General features: G+C 50.0%; 1 protein-coding gene across 1 annotated transcript in view; it reads right to left on the bottom strand.

The window, feature by feature from the left end:
* The window catches only part of SORL1 (sortilin related receptor 1), a 166024-nt gene that overhangs the window by 23094 nt on the left and 127278 nt on the right, over positions 1-15652 (bottom strand). The window contains exons 28-35 of the mRNA XM_042959590.1: positions 14892-15023; positions 13210-13341; positions 12108-12242; positions 11200-11355; positions 6433-6582; positions 3527-3658; positions 2430-2556; positions 2095-2264 (exon numbers count right to left, since the gene is read on the bottom strand). Of these exons, the coding sequence (XP_042815524.1) occupies positions 2095-2264; positions 2430-2556; positions 3527-3658; positions 6433-6582; positions 11200-11355; positions 12108-12242; positions 13210-13341; positions 14892-15023 (1134 nt within the window). The remainder of the gene's footprint in view (positions 1-2094; positions 2265-2429; positions 2557-3526; positions 3659-6432; positions 6583-11199; positions 11356-12107; positions 12243-13209; positions 13342-14891; positions 15024-15652) is intronic.

Genomic DNA, 15652 nt, shown 5'->3' with positions numbered 1-15652 from the left:
GGGCGTTCAATGCTGAGATCCTAACCGCCAAGCACAGCACCTGCTGCCTCGACTTCTCGTACAACCCTCGTACCACAGGCATGACCACAGAGGAGTAAGACTTTCTAACGGCGCAGAACTTCTGTACCCGAATGAATGGGATCACCCTCAAAGCAAGCTCTTTAACTACTTTCCTTTAATTACACGGGCACGGCCGAGACATTTCTGGATCTTCTCTCTCGTGACTGCCTTCAAGAGCTGGGTGAGACGCCGCCATACGTGAAAACCAGCTACGATACCTTCTGGGCAAACTTCATTCTGACTGCAGCGTACTTATCCACGTGGATGAGCCACAAATGTTGAATATTATGGGCCCTCCCATCCCCCCTTACACACCCACACACAGGCGGAAGATACTATCCGCAAACCAGAGGGACAGAGGCCTCAGAAGGAAAATCCCTGCCAGTACCTTGATCTCGGACTCCCAGCCTCTAGAACTGTGAGAAAATAAATTTCTGTCGTGTAAGCCACCCAGTCCACATCACTCTGTTATAGCAGCCCCAGCAAACCGATGCGGTGAGCATTCATCAACAATCGGTGGCTGGCAAGCCCTCCAAGGGCAGGACTGTGTCTCATTCACCCGAAGCTCCCGTATCTAACCTAACACCTGAGCCATACTAGGTGCTCAGCTAATTATCTGTGGAAAGAAAATCAACGAATGGGGTATTTCAAAGATCGCTCCGGGGCGCCAAGAACTTAGCCAAGATCCTCCTTAGCAGTACCATACTGCTGCCTGAGCCTCCGTTTTGTTTGGCCAAGCAGCCTGCAGGCGTCTTCCACTGACACCAGCCCCTCACGCAAGCGTGTGCCCCAGCAAGCAGCCTGCAGAGCCACAAGCAAATCTGAGCTCCTGACACGACTGATCAACGTGTGATCAACGGTCTCCCTTGCCTCCCCGGACCTTCCCCTGGTGTGCTCCACAGAGCTTTACCCCCTGTTTTTGGCTTGAATTGACCAATGCGGCCTCAGCACAGGAACCCCAATGTACTGCACCCGGGAGCCCTAAAAAGGGCATGTGCCCGGGACCCGCCACTCTGTCTGCCTGCACCCTGCCTTCCCCTGCCCATGTGGCCCCTCGGGTGTGCTGTGGCTCTTCCTGGGGAACCTGCGAATGATAAACCTCTCTGTTTCGATTTTCCTTTGTGGTCTTCTGTGGACCGTCCGGCACCCCAGGGGCTCTACTGAACAAACGTTAATTTAACAAAGTCGTAACACACACACGCACTTCCTTGCTTTCTGTAGGCTCATGTCCTAGCTGCCCCGCCCTAGCGCTGGAATCAACGGATTCTTCAAGGAGCCCTCCTTGAAGGTCTTCCTTTTTTGAAGAACGGCACAGAAGCCCAGGTCTTACTGACAGATGCGCTCACTGCTACTGTGGAGTCCTCTCTCCGTCTGGGCCTTCTCAGCTGACAAAGCGTGCAAATACACGCGTGTACACCAAGATACGCCTAGATACGCCTATCTGAATCTATTTCACATGTCGGCATCTGCACGGACACGAAGACCAGCGTGAGTTCACAGTGATGTCTCCAACCGTAATCTAAATGTCAGCACGGGCACTGGCAGATGAGACGTTCACAAAACCTTGGGAAAGAGGATCACTGGAATACACGCACAGTCACCCAGTGTCAGCCACCGTGAGAGGGGAAGAAGCAGGGAACCCTCTAGGACACGTGAGTTTCGGCAAATTTCTTTACCACTTAGCCTCAATAGTCTTGGCGTGCCTCATGGTTTCACAATGATCTCACAATCCCAAGTACTGGGAAATACCTGGAGACGGAAGGTAGGGACGGGAACAAGATAAGAAATGCAAAGGAGGCAACGGTGGGCACAATCTGAAATTAACTTCTTAGGGTAGAAAAACATTACGTGACGTGATAAGGAGAATACCTACATGGTCAACCACTCGGGTGGGACCATAAACTTTCGCCACAAATCTTCTGCATGTGTGAGGCACACGTAATTATGTTCCCACGTTGCCAAGCGTCCTTGAGAAACTCTGAAAACCCCACCTAAGGGCTTGTGCGCTCCATAAAAATTAACTGTGACACTCACATCCTTCCGGCGTCCTCAGAGTCACAAAGTCGTTGGTGTTGTGCACCTTGCTCAGGCACTGCACTTGGACTTTAACCTGATACGTGGTATCTGGCTTCAAGACTTTCAATATCATGCTTGTTTTATTGCTGTGGGTCTCCACAGTCTTCCATATGCCCTCTCCAACCACCCTGGCCAAAAGAATAAAGATACCGTCACGTCAAAGCAGCATGGGGTTGCTGGGATGCCTGCCTCAGCGGGCGGGGAGCCACGCCGTGCTCGCCACGAGGGTTTACAGCACATCCAGTGGTGGTAAGGACACGGTTTTCTTCTCCCGAGGCAAAGACGGGACCCACCTGTAGTAGATGTTGTAGACGCAAGAAGCGGAGGGCATTTTCTTGGGCCGTATCCAGGTCAAAGTTACATTCCCAGAGAAGTCAGCTGTCCACTGGAGATTCTGTACTTTGTATACAGTTAGTTCATCTAGAGAGATGGAGAGGAAGGGTTGGAAAGTGGTATCCTTGGATTCCAAAGGACCCAAGAGGTCCTTTGACTTTTAGGCAGACCTGTCATGATCCACGTTGTCAAGCCACTGTCATCATCTTAAGACATTCCAGAAAAAGAGTTCAAACCTTCCTACACAACCTCTCTCGGGGTCTCCTAAATATCCGGTCACGAAATTTTCATTAGATTTCGCCTCCTTGTCTGCACTGAGGTAAGCTGTTTCTCAACAGAAAATACTGCAGGTCCAGGGACAATGTCATAGCACGATCCATTGCCGCTACAGTAGACTGAATGTTTGTGTCCCCCCCCCCCCAAATTCATATGCTGAAACTCAATCCCCAACATAATGGTATTAAGAAATGGGGCTTTTGGGAGGTGTTCAGGCCATAAGGATGGAGTCCTCGTGAATGAGATTGGTATCATCATAAAAGCGACCCCAGAGAGCTCCCTCACCCCTTTCCCTGTGAGAGGGCACACAGAAGGCGGCCATCTATGATCCAGGAAATGAGCCCTCACCAGACACGGAATCTGCGGGTGCTCTGATCTTGGGCTTCCCGCCTCCAGAGCTATGAGGAGGAAGTTTCTGTTGCTTATAAGCCATTCGGTCTGTGGTGTTCTGTTACGGCAGCCCAAAAGGACTAGGACGATTTCTAGACACGTTCTACACAGAAGGACTGAGCTCACCCCACCGCAAAGCCTGAGGCTCTGGGAGCATGGTGCACCCACACGAGGTGGGACGTCCACAGAAAACAAATCCGAGACCAGTGTTTCCCTCACGGGGATGAGTTCAAACTACCACAGAGGCAGGACAAGCCTCACTTGACCGGGTGCTCCAAAACTGGGCAAAAAGCGGTTTCCTCTTCAGACTGAGGAGGCTCCCAAGGGTTCCCGCTGGAGTGGGGGAGGGGAGAGCTGAGGCTGAGCCCAGGGCCCGAGGGGTGGCACTCACCGCTGCAGGCCCTCTCGTCACTCTCGTCTGAGCAGTCCAGGAAGCCGTCACAGCGCTCGGAGAGCACGATGCAGGCCTCGCCGTCCTCACACTTGAACTCCATGCTCATACAGGTCAAGGTGCTGTGTGTGGCTGCAACACAGGGGAGGGCTACGTTATGGTAACGGTTTGTCGTGTTTAGGAAAAGGGATCTGCATTCTCCGAACTAATCAGCTTCTGATTCAAAATACGCCTCTGGGGGCACCTGGGTGGCTCAGTCGGCTAAGCGTCCGACCGGCTCAGGTCATGATCTCACAGTGTGTGGGTTTGAGCCCCGGTTCGGGCTCTGTGCTGACAGCTACGAGCCGGGAGCCTGCTTCGGATTCTGTCTCTCTCTCTCCATCCCTCCCCTGCTCGCTCCCTCTCTCTTTTTCTTTCTCTCTCAAAAATAAATGAACATTCAAAAAAATTAATAAAAAAATACGCCTCCGGGATGAGGAGTGGTAACCCCCCCACAATGGGACCGTGATGCCTCTTTGACGGTAACCGCTGGACCCTGCCTTCAGGAAGAGCAAAAGCTTTGAAGTCAAGTGATCTAGAGTGCATGCAGTCATTTACAAGCTCCACAGCGATTCACCAGAATTGGCTTGAATACTTCTGTTCCAGAACAAGGACAAGTAATCCCGTTTTCTACCTGAAACACCGCATCGACCTCTGACAACCACACCTTGAGACGGAGGTAGAAAGAACGGATAATGTGCTCACGAGAGAACCAGGATGGCAACGGGAATGGATAAGGGATCGACAGAGATGTTGCTAGAGATGAAGAGATCCAGGGGTTGAGGCGGGGTAGAATGTCGTAACAACCCTCCTCAACTGGCGAATTAAAAATGGCATGTCTCTAGTGTGGAAGTATAGGCTGCAATTAGCTACGCTTTTAAAAGAGCTCTCTACTAGAGGAATTCGCGATGAAAGAAAGGAAATGTGAGGTTTTTACCAACTATAATCCCCCTTCTCCTGGAAAACCACTGTATTATGAGCTCTGTTACATGCTGAGTAGAAACTGGTTTGCTTTGGGAAGTTGCAAGGGGGGCTTGGTTACAAATAAAACTGCATTAGAGCATTTAGAAAATGTTTGAGACCCACTAGTATAAGAAACTCAAGATGGAATTCATCCTTCCATCTATCCATCCACCTACCCACCCACCATCTATCTACTCAGCATCCATCCATCCACCCACCCACCCGCCCATCTAGACACCCATCTATCCACCTACACACCCACCCATCTACCCATCTACCCCTCCATTTATCCTTCTACCCAACCATCTACCCATCCAGTGAATATTCACGGAGGGCTACCAAGAATCAGGCACCGTTCCAGATGCTAAGACTATGGTGATGTGTAAAACAAAGGACCTAACCTCATAGAGCTTACTTTCTATTAAGAGGAACAGCAAACAACTCTGGTATTTTAGATAGTGATTAACAACTACAAAGAAACATAAAGAGAAGAATAATAACAGAACGCTGGGCAGGGGTCATTTCATATAGAACGGTCAGGGAGAAACCCTGTGAAAGGCGTTGTTTTAAGAGACTGCCAAGATCCCCAACACAGAATTACCCCACGTGGAAAAATATAATCAAACAACAGCTTATTAAACATGTCTCAACATTGTTAAAGTGGCAAAATGTAGGTTTTAGAAACTGAGAATCTAGTTGCTATTAATCTGTGAAGATTCCTAAACTGATAACAAATGATTAACAAGCACTTAGAACAGAATGCAGTGGCCTTCAGGGACCAGCTTTTCTGAGAAGAATCATGCCATACTAATCTCATTTCCTTTTTTTTTTTTTTAAGCTTATTTATTTTGAGAGAGAGAGAGTGAGCATGAGCAGAGGAGGGGCAGAGACAGAGGGAAAGAGAGAATCTCAAGCAGGTCCTGTAACACCAGCCCAGAGCCTTGATGCAGGGCTCCAACCCACGAACCATGAGATCATGACCTGAGCTGAAACCAACCATCTCAGATGCTTAACTGACTGAGCCACCCAGGCACTCCTCCTTTCCTTTTTTTTTTTTTTCTTTTTTCAACGTTTTTTTTTTATTTTTTTTTTATTTTTGGGACAGAGAGAGACAGAGCATGAACGGGGGAGGGGCAGAGAGAGAGGGAGACACAGAATCGGAAACAGGCTCCAGGCTCCGAGCCGTCAGCCCAGAGCCTGACGCGGGGCTCGAACTCACGGACCGCGAGATCGTGACCTGGCTGAAGTCGGACGCTTAACTGACTGCGCCACCCAGGCGCCCCTCCTCCTTTCCTTTTTTGATAGGGTTCTCGGATGAATGGATTGGGGAGAATTGGAGACGAAGCACATTTTTATTTTAAGGCTCTTAACTAGGCAACATCCTTATGAATAAGGCCAATTTGGAACAGGTTAAATAAACTTATTTAAAGAATACCAACGAGGGGATGCCTGGGTGGCTCAGTTGGTTGAGTGTCCAACTCTTGATTTTGGCTCAGGTCACGAGCTCACCATTCATGGGATTGAGGCCTGTGCTGGGCCCTGTGCTGCCAGCGCAGAGCCTGCTCGAAATTCTCTCTCTCCCTTTCTCTCAACCCTTCCAACCCCCTCCCCGACTTGCGTCAGCACTCTCTTTCTCTCAAAATAAATAAATAAACTTAAAAAGAAAAAAAAAAAAGAATACCAATCAATGAGTTAATCTCACCCAGGAGGAAGGTCCTACTGCACTTCTCTGTTGATTATTTTCAATGTTCATCTTACCGTGTGGCTGTTTCATTTGGGCCGAAACGCTCCTGCTATCATTTGGGGGAGTGTGGGATTAATCTGCCCTGTTCTTTTCATGTCCCAAAGGCCCATCTGCATTTTACACTATTCCCTATTTAGCGTCTCCCTCTGAGACTACTCACGGCAGTTGGCCTCGTCCTGGCCGTCCTGGCAATCCTGGTGGCCATCACAGCGCTTCCAGTTGGGGATACACTTCTTTGGCTGGCGGCACTCGAATTCAAATCGGTCACAGCGCCCACGCTGAGTGGGAGTAGAGGCAGCAGTGACATTTGCTGGAAGAAGAGGTTGGTTTTTTTTTTTTTTTTAAATTCACTTTTCAGTACTGAGGGACCCGGTCAGCAAGAGCAACCAACTCGACGTGTTAGGAAATTTAGGAAATGACAGTGCTTTGGGAATTACGATGGGGGCCTGGAGACAAAGGTGAGCTCTGGATATGGAAGGCGGATCAACCAGACGTGGGCATCTAACTTTGGAAGGTGGATGTAGACAATGTGCAGGGTAAAAAGGGCTGGTCAGGCCTAGCTAAGAGCAAGAATGCTGTACTGAAGAAAGGGGTTAAACTCACAGATTGCTGGATGCGAGGACCCTGGTCCCCTTCCTCATAAACCGTGGCAGTGACACCTTTATTCTCTAGGCAGTAGATTACTGTAAAAACTCTTCTCTAGGGCAACTGACCAGCCTCGGGGACAAACCCTCAAGTAACCCCAACTCTTGTTGGGGATCAGGAGTTCCCCAACAAACAGCCCAAGCATGAAACTCAAAGCTGTGGGGAGTCTCTTGGCAGTGTTTTCATCCCCAGCCTTAAACACAAGCAAACACCCCAGGATTATGTGGGCAAAACCTTTGACATGAAAGACAGAAACCAGTGTGGACCCTCTTCCCTCCTAATAAAGAAAATCTGGAGGAAACAGAGATTTTGTAAGAAGAAAACTTCAAAAAATAAATATCCTTAATACGCTCAGAATGAAAGAATATAGATTTCTGCATGAAAAAAAGACAAGATGCCATGAAAAAGGAACTGTACTAGAAATTTTAAATCTCTTAAGATTAAAAACCATGGTAACTGGGGCACCTGGGTGGCGCAGTCGGTTAAGCGTCCGACTTCAGCCAGGTCACGATCTCGCGGTCCGTGAGTTCGAGCCCCGCGTCGGGCTCTGGGCTGATGGCTCGGAGCCTGGAGCCTGTTTCCGATTCTGTGTCTCCCTCTCTCTCTGCCCCTCCCCCGTTCATGCTCTGTCTCTCTCTGTCCCAAAAATAAAATAAACGTTGAAAAAAAAAATTTAAAAAAAAAAAAAAATAAAAACCATGGTAACTGACATAGAAAACTCAGTAGTAGAGCTGAAAGATAGGGTGAGTCTTCCAGAAAACAGAAAAAGAGAGAGAGAGAGAGAGAGAGATAAAGAAATTTTAAAAAATAGAAAAAGAGGACCACGTCAGTAGATCTAATGCAGGAATGACATGAGTTCCCGGAAGAGAAAACAGAAAAGAAAATACCATTAATGGAATATTTCAAGGAAAACTCTCCAAACTCAAATACATAAATTTGAAGAATAAAGGAGCCTATCAGCGTCCATCCACCACTCTGGATGGAAAGGAACCTGCATCAAAGCACATCGTTGTGAGATTTCAAAACACTGGAGCCAAAGGGAATACCTTACAAGCTTCCAGAGAGTTAAAAAATGAACAAACAAACAAACATGCAACATGTAAAAGATCAAAATCAAAATGACTTTGAATTTCCCAAGAGCGGTTCAACGGCAGGGGAGACAAATTCTTAAGGAGAATTACTGACAACATAGAATTCCAAGCCCGGACCAACAATCATCAACCACATCTGAAGACAGAAGAAAAACACTGTTAGATAAGCAAGACCTCAATGATACCTCCCACGTTCCCTTTCTTGAGAACGTTCTGGAAAATGTGCTCTACCAAAGAGTGGGATTGAACGGGAAAGGGAGGGGAGGGGAGAAATCTAGGATACAGAAAATAGAAGCTCCAACATGAGAGAAGTAAAACAAGTCCTTAGGATGGAGAAAACATGTCCCACAAGGCACCTGTGGCCCAGGCATCGACAGCAACAGGCACAACAAATCCAAGCAGCAAACTCAGGGGACATACACGTTGAAGGCTATCCTCTCTGTGTCCTCGGCCACTGTGCCACCACATGCATCTGGCAAAACTACCAGAGGGTGTACTCCAACAACACAAGGGAGTAAACCGAGAAAAGCAAAACACGAGACCCAGGAAGCAGCGAATCTAAACCAGGAGAAAGGCAAAGAGAATCCCAAGGAGGGCAGTGAAGGCCCAGGGGAGGGGCACACAGGGGGCCTGGAGACTCCTGGGCCCAGAGAGGGAGATCTAGGCCATTAGAAGGAAAATCGCCCAGAGAAACCCTGGGGCTGAGAAATCACTGATACGGTGACCTTGGGGAGAGTTACCCTCAGAGGTCATGAAGACAGAGAGAGCGTTAACAAACATCACACGATAACCTGAGCTAACAAACACAACAACAAAAACCAGGTACTAACTCTGGGATATTGGGCTCATTCCATGGTTTTAAACCGGGTTTTCAAAGGGGCCTCTCCTACCCCCAGAACCACTCTGCGAAAACAGGGTGCATGAGGAAAAGCAGTAAAATATGAAGCTAGAAAGCCAGGCCAAGGCACATCACAGCACTACTGCCTGGACAGTGAGGGGGCCGCTAGAAGGTTCCAAACTGGGGAGGACAAGATCATGCATCAATATACGGCCTCTCGGAAGGTACACCGAAAACGGGAGAGACACAAAACCCCAAGACCGGTTAGGAGACCCGCAATAAAGAAACCAGATCTGAGAGCTGGAGACAACCTGAATTAAATTTGCACTGATGACGTACATGCAAAAGAAATCACAGAAGTTGAATGGAAAATCCAAATAGGAATCTGCTCACTGGATTAAGCAGAATTTGCTAGAGTCTGTTAATACCCTGCTCAGAGTTCCGATAACCAAAAGACAATTGTGAGAGAAGGAGAATCGAGACACTCACTAACCAGATAGCTGGGTCTTGGGGGCCAAGGACAGAGATTTAAAAAATATCTTTTTTTTTTTTTTTTTTTACAATTTGTTTTGAGAAACGTTTTTGGGACACTAACTATTTGCCTATTACTGTAATAGGCAAAGTGGGGATTCCAAGCAGTATGCAGCACGATCCCCAGAAATACAAGGTCCACAGAATCGCTTGGGGAGGAAAGATTCCCACACGTGAAATGACCAGGAAGCAGCACATGACAGATCATAGTGAGGGATCAAAAGGACAATGGGTAAACGTGACACTGGAAAAGAGATCAATATCAACTATATCAATTACAGGACTCGGTGAAAGCCCCATGGTGGTGGCCTTGTGATGGAAAATGATGGTGCACTTGTTCCAAGAATCTCAAACTTTAGTGAACCTACAGGTCACATGGGGAGCTCCTGAGCTCCACACAGAAATCCTAATTCTGTATTTTTTACAAACACCCCAAGTGCGGGGCGCCTGGGTGGCTCAGTAGGTTGGGCGTCTGACTTCAGCTCAGGTCATGCTCTCACACCTCGTGAGTTCGAGCCCTGCGTTGGGCTCTGTGCTGACAGCTCAGAGCCTGGAACCTGCTTTGGGTTCTGTGTCTCCCTCTCTCTCTGTCTCTCCCCTGCCCATGCTCTGTCTCTCTCTCTATATCTCTTAAAATTCAATAAACATTTAAAAAGATTGAAAACTATATTTAAAAAAAAAAACACCCCAAGTGATTCCCTTACAGGTGGTCTTTGTTCCATACTTTCTTTGATAAATACGGAGGGCGTATCAAGGTCTCTTTTAGCTGCAAAATCCATGCCTCCCTTTGCCGTGATGGATGGTGGGTTTCATGGGGGGTGGGGGGAGTAGGAGGAGGACAAGGTCAAGGAGGACAGAGGTCTCTGATGAGGCAGAAACCCTGCTGAAACAATTATCAGCAGAGAAGAAGCAGGTCTTTCCAGATAGGATGAGAAGGAGGAACCCAGCTTGGCAAAGGTGCGAAGCAATGGCAGGCAAGGAAGGGTCTTGAAAATAAGACTCAAGGACAATACATTTCATATATTGAAAAATTAAAAAAAAATAAAATAAAAAAATAAAAAGAAAAGAAGAGAAGACTCAAGGGTTGGGATCTATCTTCGGGACAAGAGGAAACCACTGATGATGTTAAACAGTGAAGCAATGGGACGGATGAGTCTTAAAGGAGGAAAATGAGTGTTGACCTAGAAGTTTGCTAGGAAAAGGATTTGCGAAGCATGGCGGACAACTGTCTATTTTCTCATTATAAACTGAATTTGCAACAGAATCCGGTTGAGGAAAGAACACAGCACCCTTACCTCTGTCCTGCCTGCAGTTAAGGGCATGCACTAGACAGGGGGTCTCAGGGTTTACCCCCCGCCTCCAGCAACGTGGTTTACTGCCCACACCTTCAGAGGCCTCTCTGCGTTGGGCCACTAGATGGCAGTGCTTACCCTCCTTTAGTAGGAGGGCCTCCAGCTAGTGGGCAGGAAAGTCGGACTCTCCCCTGGAGAGTGTTAACACACACAAATATTTTCCCTGTAATTCCCATTCTAATTTCCTGTGTAGAAGGAAGCAAAGGTGGCCCAACCACAGCCAGGGTGGAAAGCAAGGTGGCTGGCCTCTTCGTGCAGGAAGATCAAAAGGCGGTTATAGGAGACGAGACACTCCAGTCACAAGTTCCACGGGTCTCCCTGCTCTGGAGGCGAGCAGCAGCCTGGCCACCGAGCACAGGGTCCCAGGAGGCAGGGGAAACCGAGCCCGGCGACGCCGCGCCCAGGGCGTACCCCTGAGGCCCTGCTCCACAGAAGCAGGTGCCACGGGAGAGGGCAGGGCCGGCACTCACCAGGCGAGGGGCAGGCTTCCTCGTCTGAGCCATCTGCACAATCTCGGTACCCATCACATACCCAGCTGTCCATCACGCACGCCCCACTGCTGCAGCGGTAGTAATTGGGCAGACACGTGGAGGGCCCGGGAGTCGGGGAGGGAAGAACGTGTGAATCTGAGCAAAACACAAGCAAGCGAGGAAACCCAGAGTGTTACAGGAAGCCGTGACCTCCAACCGCACATTTCTACTGGGGCATCAGAACGGACGGCAATCCTTTCCCTTTGTTGAGGCAGATGCACCTATCCTATTGTGCTTGCTTTGGGCTAATATTCGAACGAGTTTGCTCTTACTCAATAGGGGCTCAGTGCCTTTGCAGGCTGACGGAGGGCAGGTGACTCAGAACGCACAGGGAGGGTGAGAGAGCTCATCCCACGGAGGCTGAACGCTGTTCTGGTGAAAAGTCAACTACAGCACCCCCCTGAGACCCAGTTCCGACGTGAGAACGCCAGAAGGGAAGGGAAGGTAACGAGCTCGCGTTCCACACCAGTGCTTCTCAGATGTAGTGAGGCACACTCGTCACCCGCAGGCCTTGTTAAAATGCAGATTCTGACTCAAAGGCAGCCTGGGGTGGGGTCAGACACTGCATCTCTAACAAGCCCCAAGCAGATGCGGAGGCCGCATCCTGCAGCAGCCAGGCTGCAGAGCGCTTTCCGGGGCCTGCAAAATACCTAGAAACCAGAGGAACCAGCCACACTGGTTTTCAAAGTGGGAGAGGACAGAAAAGAACTCAGAGAGTTATTACCCAACCCCCACCCCGGATCACTGAACCGGCCTGACAGTGAGGAGACAGAACGACGTTCGGTGCAGAAAGGTGGAAGGCAGTGTGCTGGTGACTCCTGGGCATGGGGCTGCCTCAGGACCCTTACCTCCACAGTCCTTCTCATCAGACCAGTCCTCACAGTCGTTCTCCCTGTCACACTTCCACCTGTTGGGGATGCAGTGGCCATTCTCACACTGGAACTCGAAGTAGCGGGAGCAGTTTGGGGCTTCTGTGGGGTTTTCTGGGGGAGAGGAACCACACAGTCAGTCACTAGCCCGGCACCAGGTGTGGACATAAAGGCCAAACAGATACCCAGGTCCCGCAGCCGGCACAACCCTACCAGATACGGCGGGCAGCCAAAAAGATACATATCCGCAAACAGAAGCCCGTCTTCCCGGATCCCAACTCGTGCTTCTCTGAACTAGGCTTCTGTATCTTACAAATAACGCCCGACTTTTTGACACTTTACCAAAGGGATGACCTAACTAGTGACGATGCCCCAACAAGGACAAAGACTCTATTAAGTCGCAGAATCTGTTCACTTATACGTGGAACTTAAGACACACGACAGATGAACGTTGGGGAAGGGAAGGAAAAATAAGATAAAGACAGAGAGGGAGGTAAACCATAAGAGACTCTTAAATGCAGAGAACAAAACCGAGGGTCGCTGAAGGGATTGTGGGTGGGCAGATGAGCTAAATGGGTCGGGGGCATTAAGGAAGACACTTGTTGGGATGAGCACTGGGTGTCACGTGTAAGAGATGAATCACTGGGTTCTACTCCTGAAGCCAAGACTACCCTGTATGTTAACTACCTGGAATTTAAATTCAAGGAAAAAAGAAAAACCCAAAACTGTGAAATCTGTAACTTTTCCTGGGGAGAGAGAAGCGCGCTCTGAAATATTTACCATAATTCCTCTACCATATTCCTTAGACATAATGTGAACTTCCCAGCTGGGGAAAGAGAAGGAATGGGCAAAAACATTCTCCCCCCCACCACCCTGGCCCCCGACACTTCCTGGGGGGCAGGCTGCCACCTCAAGACTCGATTCCTTACATGGAGACTCGCTCGCCAGCTGGCAGGAACGAGTGCTGAGGACGGAGAAGGCAGAGCCTGCGTGGGAGTGTGCTGAGCGTGGCCCTCCTTGACCACAGGAGTCGCCATGACCCGGAGGCTAGGGACAGGAGGCTGGAGGCCCGAGATCTTACCGCAGTTGGCTTCGTCAGAGTAGTCGCCGCAATCGTCCATGCCGTCACATTTCCAAATCAAGCTGACGCACACTCCGTTTTGGCACTGGAAACTGAACTCATCGCACACCTTGTGGAACTCAGGGTCTTGGGCTAGGTAGGGAAGAAGGTTCCAGGTTACTGCCACACCGACGAGTTCGAAGGAGTGCCCCCACTTGGAAACAAGAGGGAAGGGCAAACGTCCTCCTCCAAGAGACAGACCAGCCACCGGCCGCCTTGACAGCAAAAGCCAACCGATGGCCTCACCCCCCCACCCCGCCTGCTCAGACGGTGACTGTACTCGGAAACGGGGTCTTTGAAGAGGTGACGAAGTGAGGGGCGCCTGGGTGGCTCAGTCCGTTGGGCGTCCGACTTCGGCTCAGGTCACGATCTCACGGCTCGTGGGTTCGAGCCCCGCGTCGGGCTCTGTGCTGACAGTTCAGAGCCTGGAGCCTGTTTCAGATTCTGTGTCTCCCCCTCTCTCTGTACCTCCCCCCACTCCCACTCTGTTTTCTCTCTCTGCCTCTCTCTCGCAAATCAATAAGTCACATTAGGGACACCTGGGTAGCTCGGTCAGTTAAGCGTCCGACTCTTGATTTCAGCTCAGGTCAGGTTATGATCTCATGGTTGGTGAGTTCGAGCCCCACGTCAGGCTCTGCACTGACAGTGTAGAATCTGCGTGGGATTCTCACTCTCTCTCTCTGTCCTTCTTCCCACTCGTGCTTGCTCTCTCTCTCTCTCTCTCTCTCAAAAATAAATTATTTAAAAAAAAAAAAAAAAGAAGTGATGAAGTTACAGTGACGTCATTAGGGTGGACCCTAATCTACTAAGACTGGTGTCCTTAGAAGAAAAGGAAAGCAAGACACGGGTAGGCACGGTGAGGAGACCACGTGAGGGAGAAGGCAGCCATCAGCAAGCCATGGAAGAGAGCCTCAGAAGAACCAATCCTCCTGACATCTTGACCTCAAACTTGTGGCCTCTGGACGGTCAGGAAACACTTTTCTGTGGTTTTGAGCCACCCAGTCTGTGGGCTTCTGTGATGGCGGCCAGAGCTGACTAGAATGAGTGCCTACCATGGGCAGGGCCCTGTTTTAAGAAGGGGGCTACAGGGGCACCTGGGTGGCTCAGTCAGTTGAGCGCCTGACCCTTGGTTTCGGCTCAGGTCATGATCTCACGGTTTGTGGGGAGTCGAGCTTGGGATTCTCTCTCTCTGCCCGCCCCCCGCCCACTCGCACTGTCTCTGTCTCTCTCAAAAGAAATACACTTAAGAAAATGGGGCTACAGCAGTGAACAAACCAAAGGCCCTGTTCTCGTGAAGCCCACATTCCGGCAGGGGGAGACAGGCAGGCAAATAAATACACAGCGTGCCAAGGGCTGACTAGTGCCGGGAAGGCCACAGGAGCAAGATAAGGACGCTACAGAGCGATGGGCCGTGGGAAAGGCCTGTCGGAGAAGGTCCCGCTTGGGCCAAGACCTCGGACCTTCGGCGCCTCCCCCTTATACGTATACCAACGACCAAAAAGCAACACTTCTGAAGCCACAAAGGTAAGTCTTTCTCAGGAAGGGCAAGATTGGGCACTCGAGCAAGACCTGTAAACCTGAGTGGCCCGCTCCCCCCAGAGTGTCTCCAGTGGCTCGGGCACCTCCCCATCCAGCCCACTCACAGCATCCCGCGAACGTCGCGTCCTCGTCTGAGCCGTCGCGGCACTGGACGATCCCGTCACACACCATCGAGTGGAAAAGGCACTGCTGGCGGTTCTTGCAGACAAAGTCCATGAAGCGCGTGCACAGGGGCTCTGGAAGGGGCCCGGGGAGGGGAGAAGGCGTCAGCAATTCAGGACTGGTGGGGCCCTCCCCGGCCCTGAGCGGATGCTCCCGGACGCGCGCGCATTCGGGAAACAGTCACAAGAGGCATCATTTATTGCGCACTTCCTGTGTGCCGAGCCCTGGGTGAGAGCACCTGACACGGAAGTACATTAAACTCTGAGGACAATGTTATGAGAGATCTTAGTGTCCTGTTTTCCAAATGAGATCTTCATCACCACACAGAACACGGACTCTCGGGGCGCCTGGGTGGCCCAGTCGTTTGAACGTCCGACTTCGGCTCAGGTCATGATCTCACGGTTGGTGAGTTTGAGCCCCACATCGGGCTCTGTGCTGACAGCTCAGAGCCTGGAGCCTGCTTAGGATTCTGTGTTTCCTCTCTCTCTCTCTCTCTGCCCCTCCCTGGCTTTGTTCTCTCTCTTACCAAAATAAATAAACGTTTAAAAAAAAAAAAAAAAAGAAAGAAAAAAGAATATGGACTTTCTACTACTGTTTCTATAAAGGACCGGTGTTATGGATGGAATTATACCCCCGACGATGCGTATGTTAAAGCCCTAATCCCCAGTGTAACTGTATTTGGAGACAGAACCCCTTTTAAATG

This window comes from Panthera tigris, chromosome D1 (genome assembly GCF_018350195.1).
Source record: "Panthera tigris isolate Pti1 chromosome D1, P.tigris_Pti1_mat1.1, whole genome shotgun sequence".
Taxonomy (NCBI): Eukaryota; Metazoa; Chordata; class Mammalia; order Carnivora; family Felidae; genus Panthera; species Panthera tigris.
Note: the sequence above shows the minus strand (reverse complement) of the source record. Positions and strands in the feature narration are given on the sequence as shown.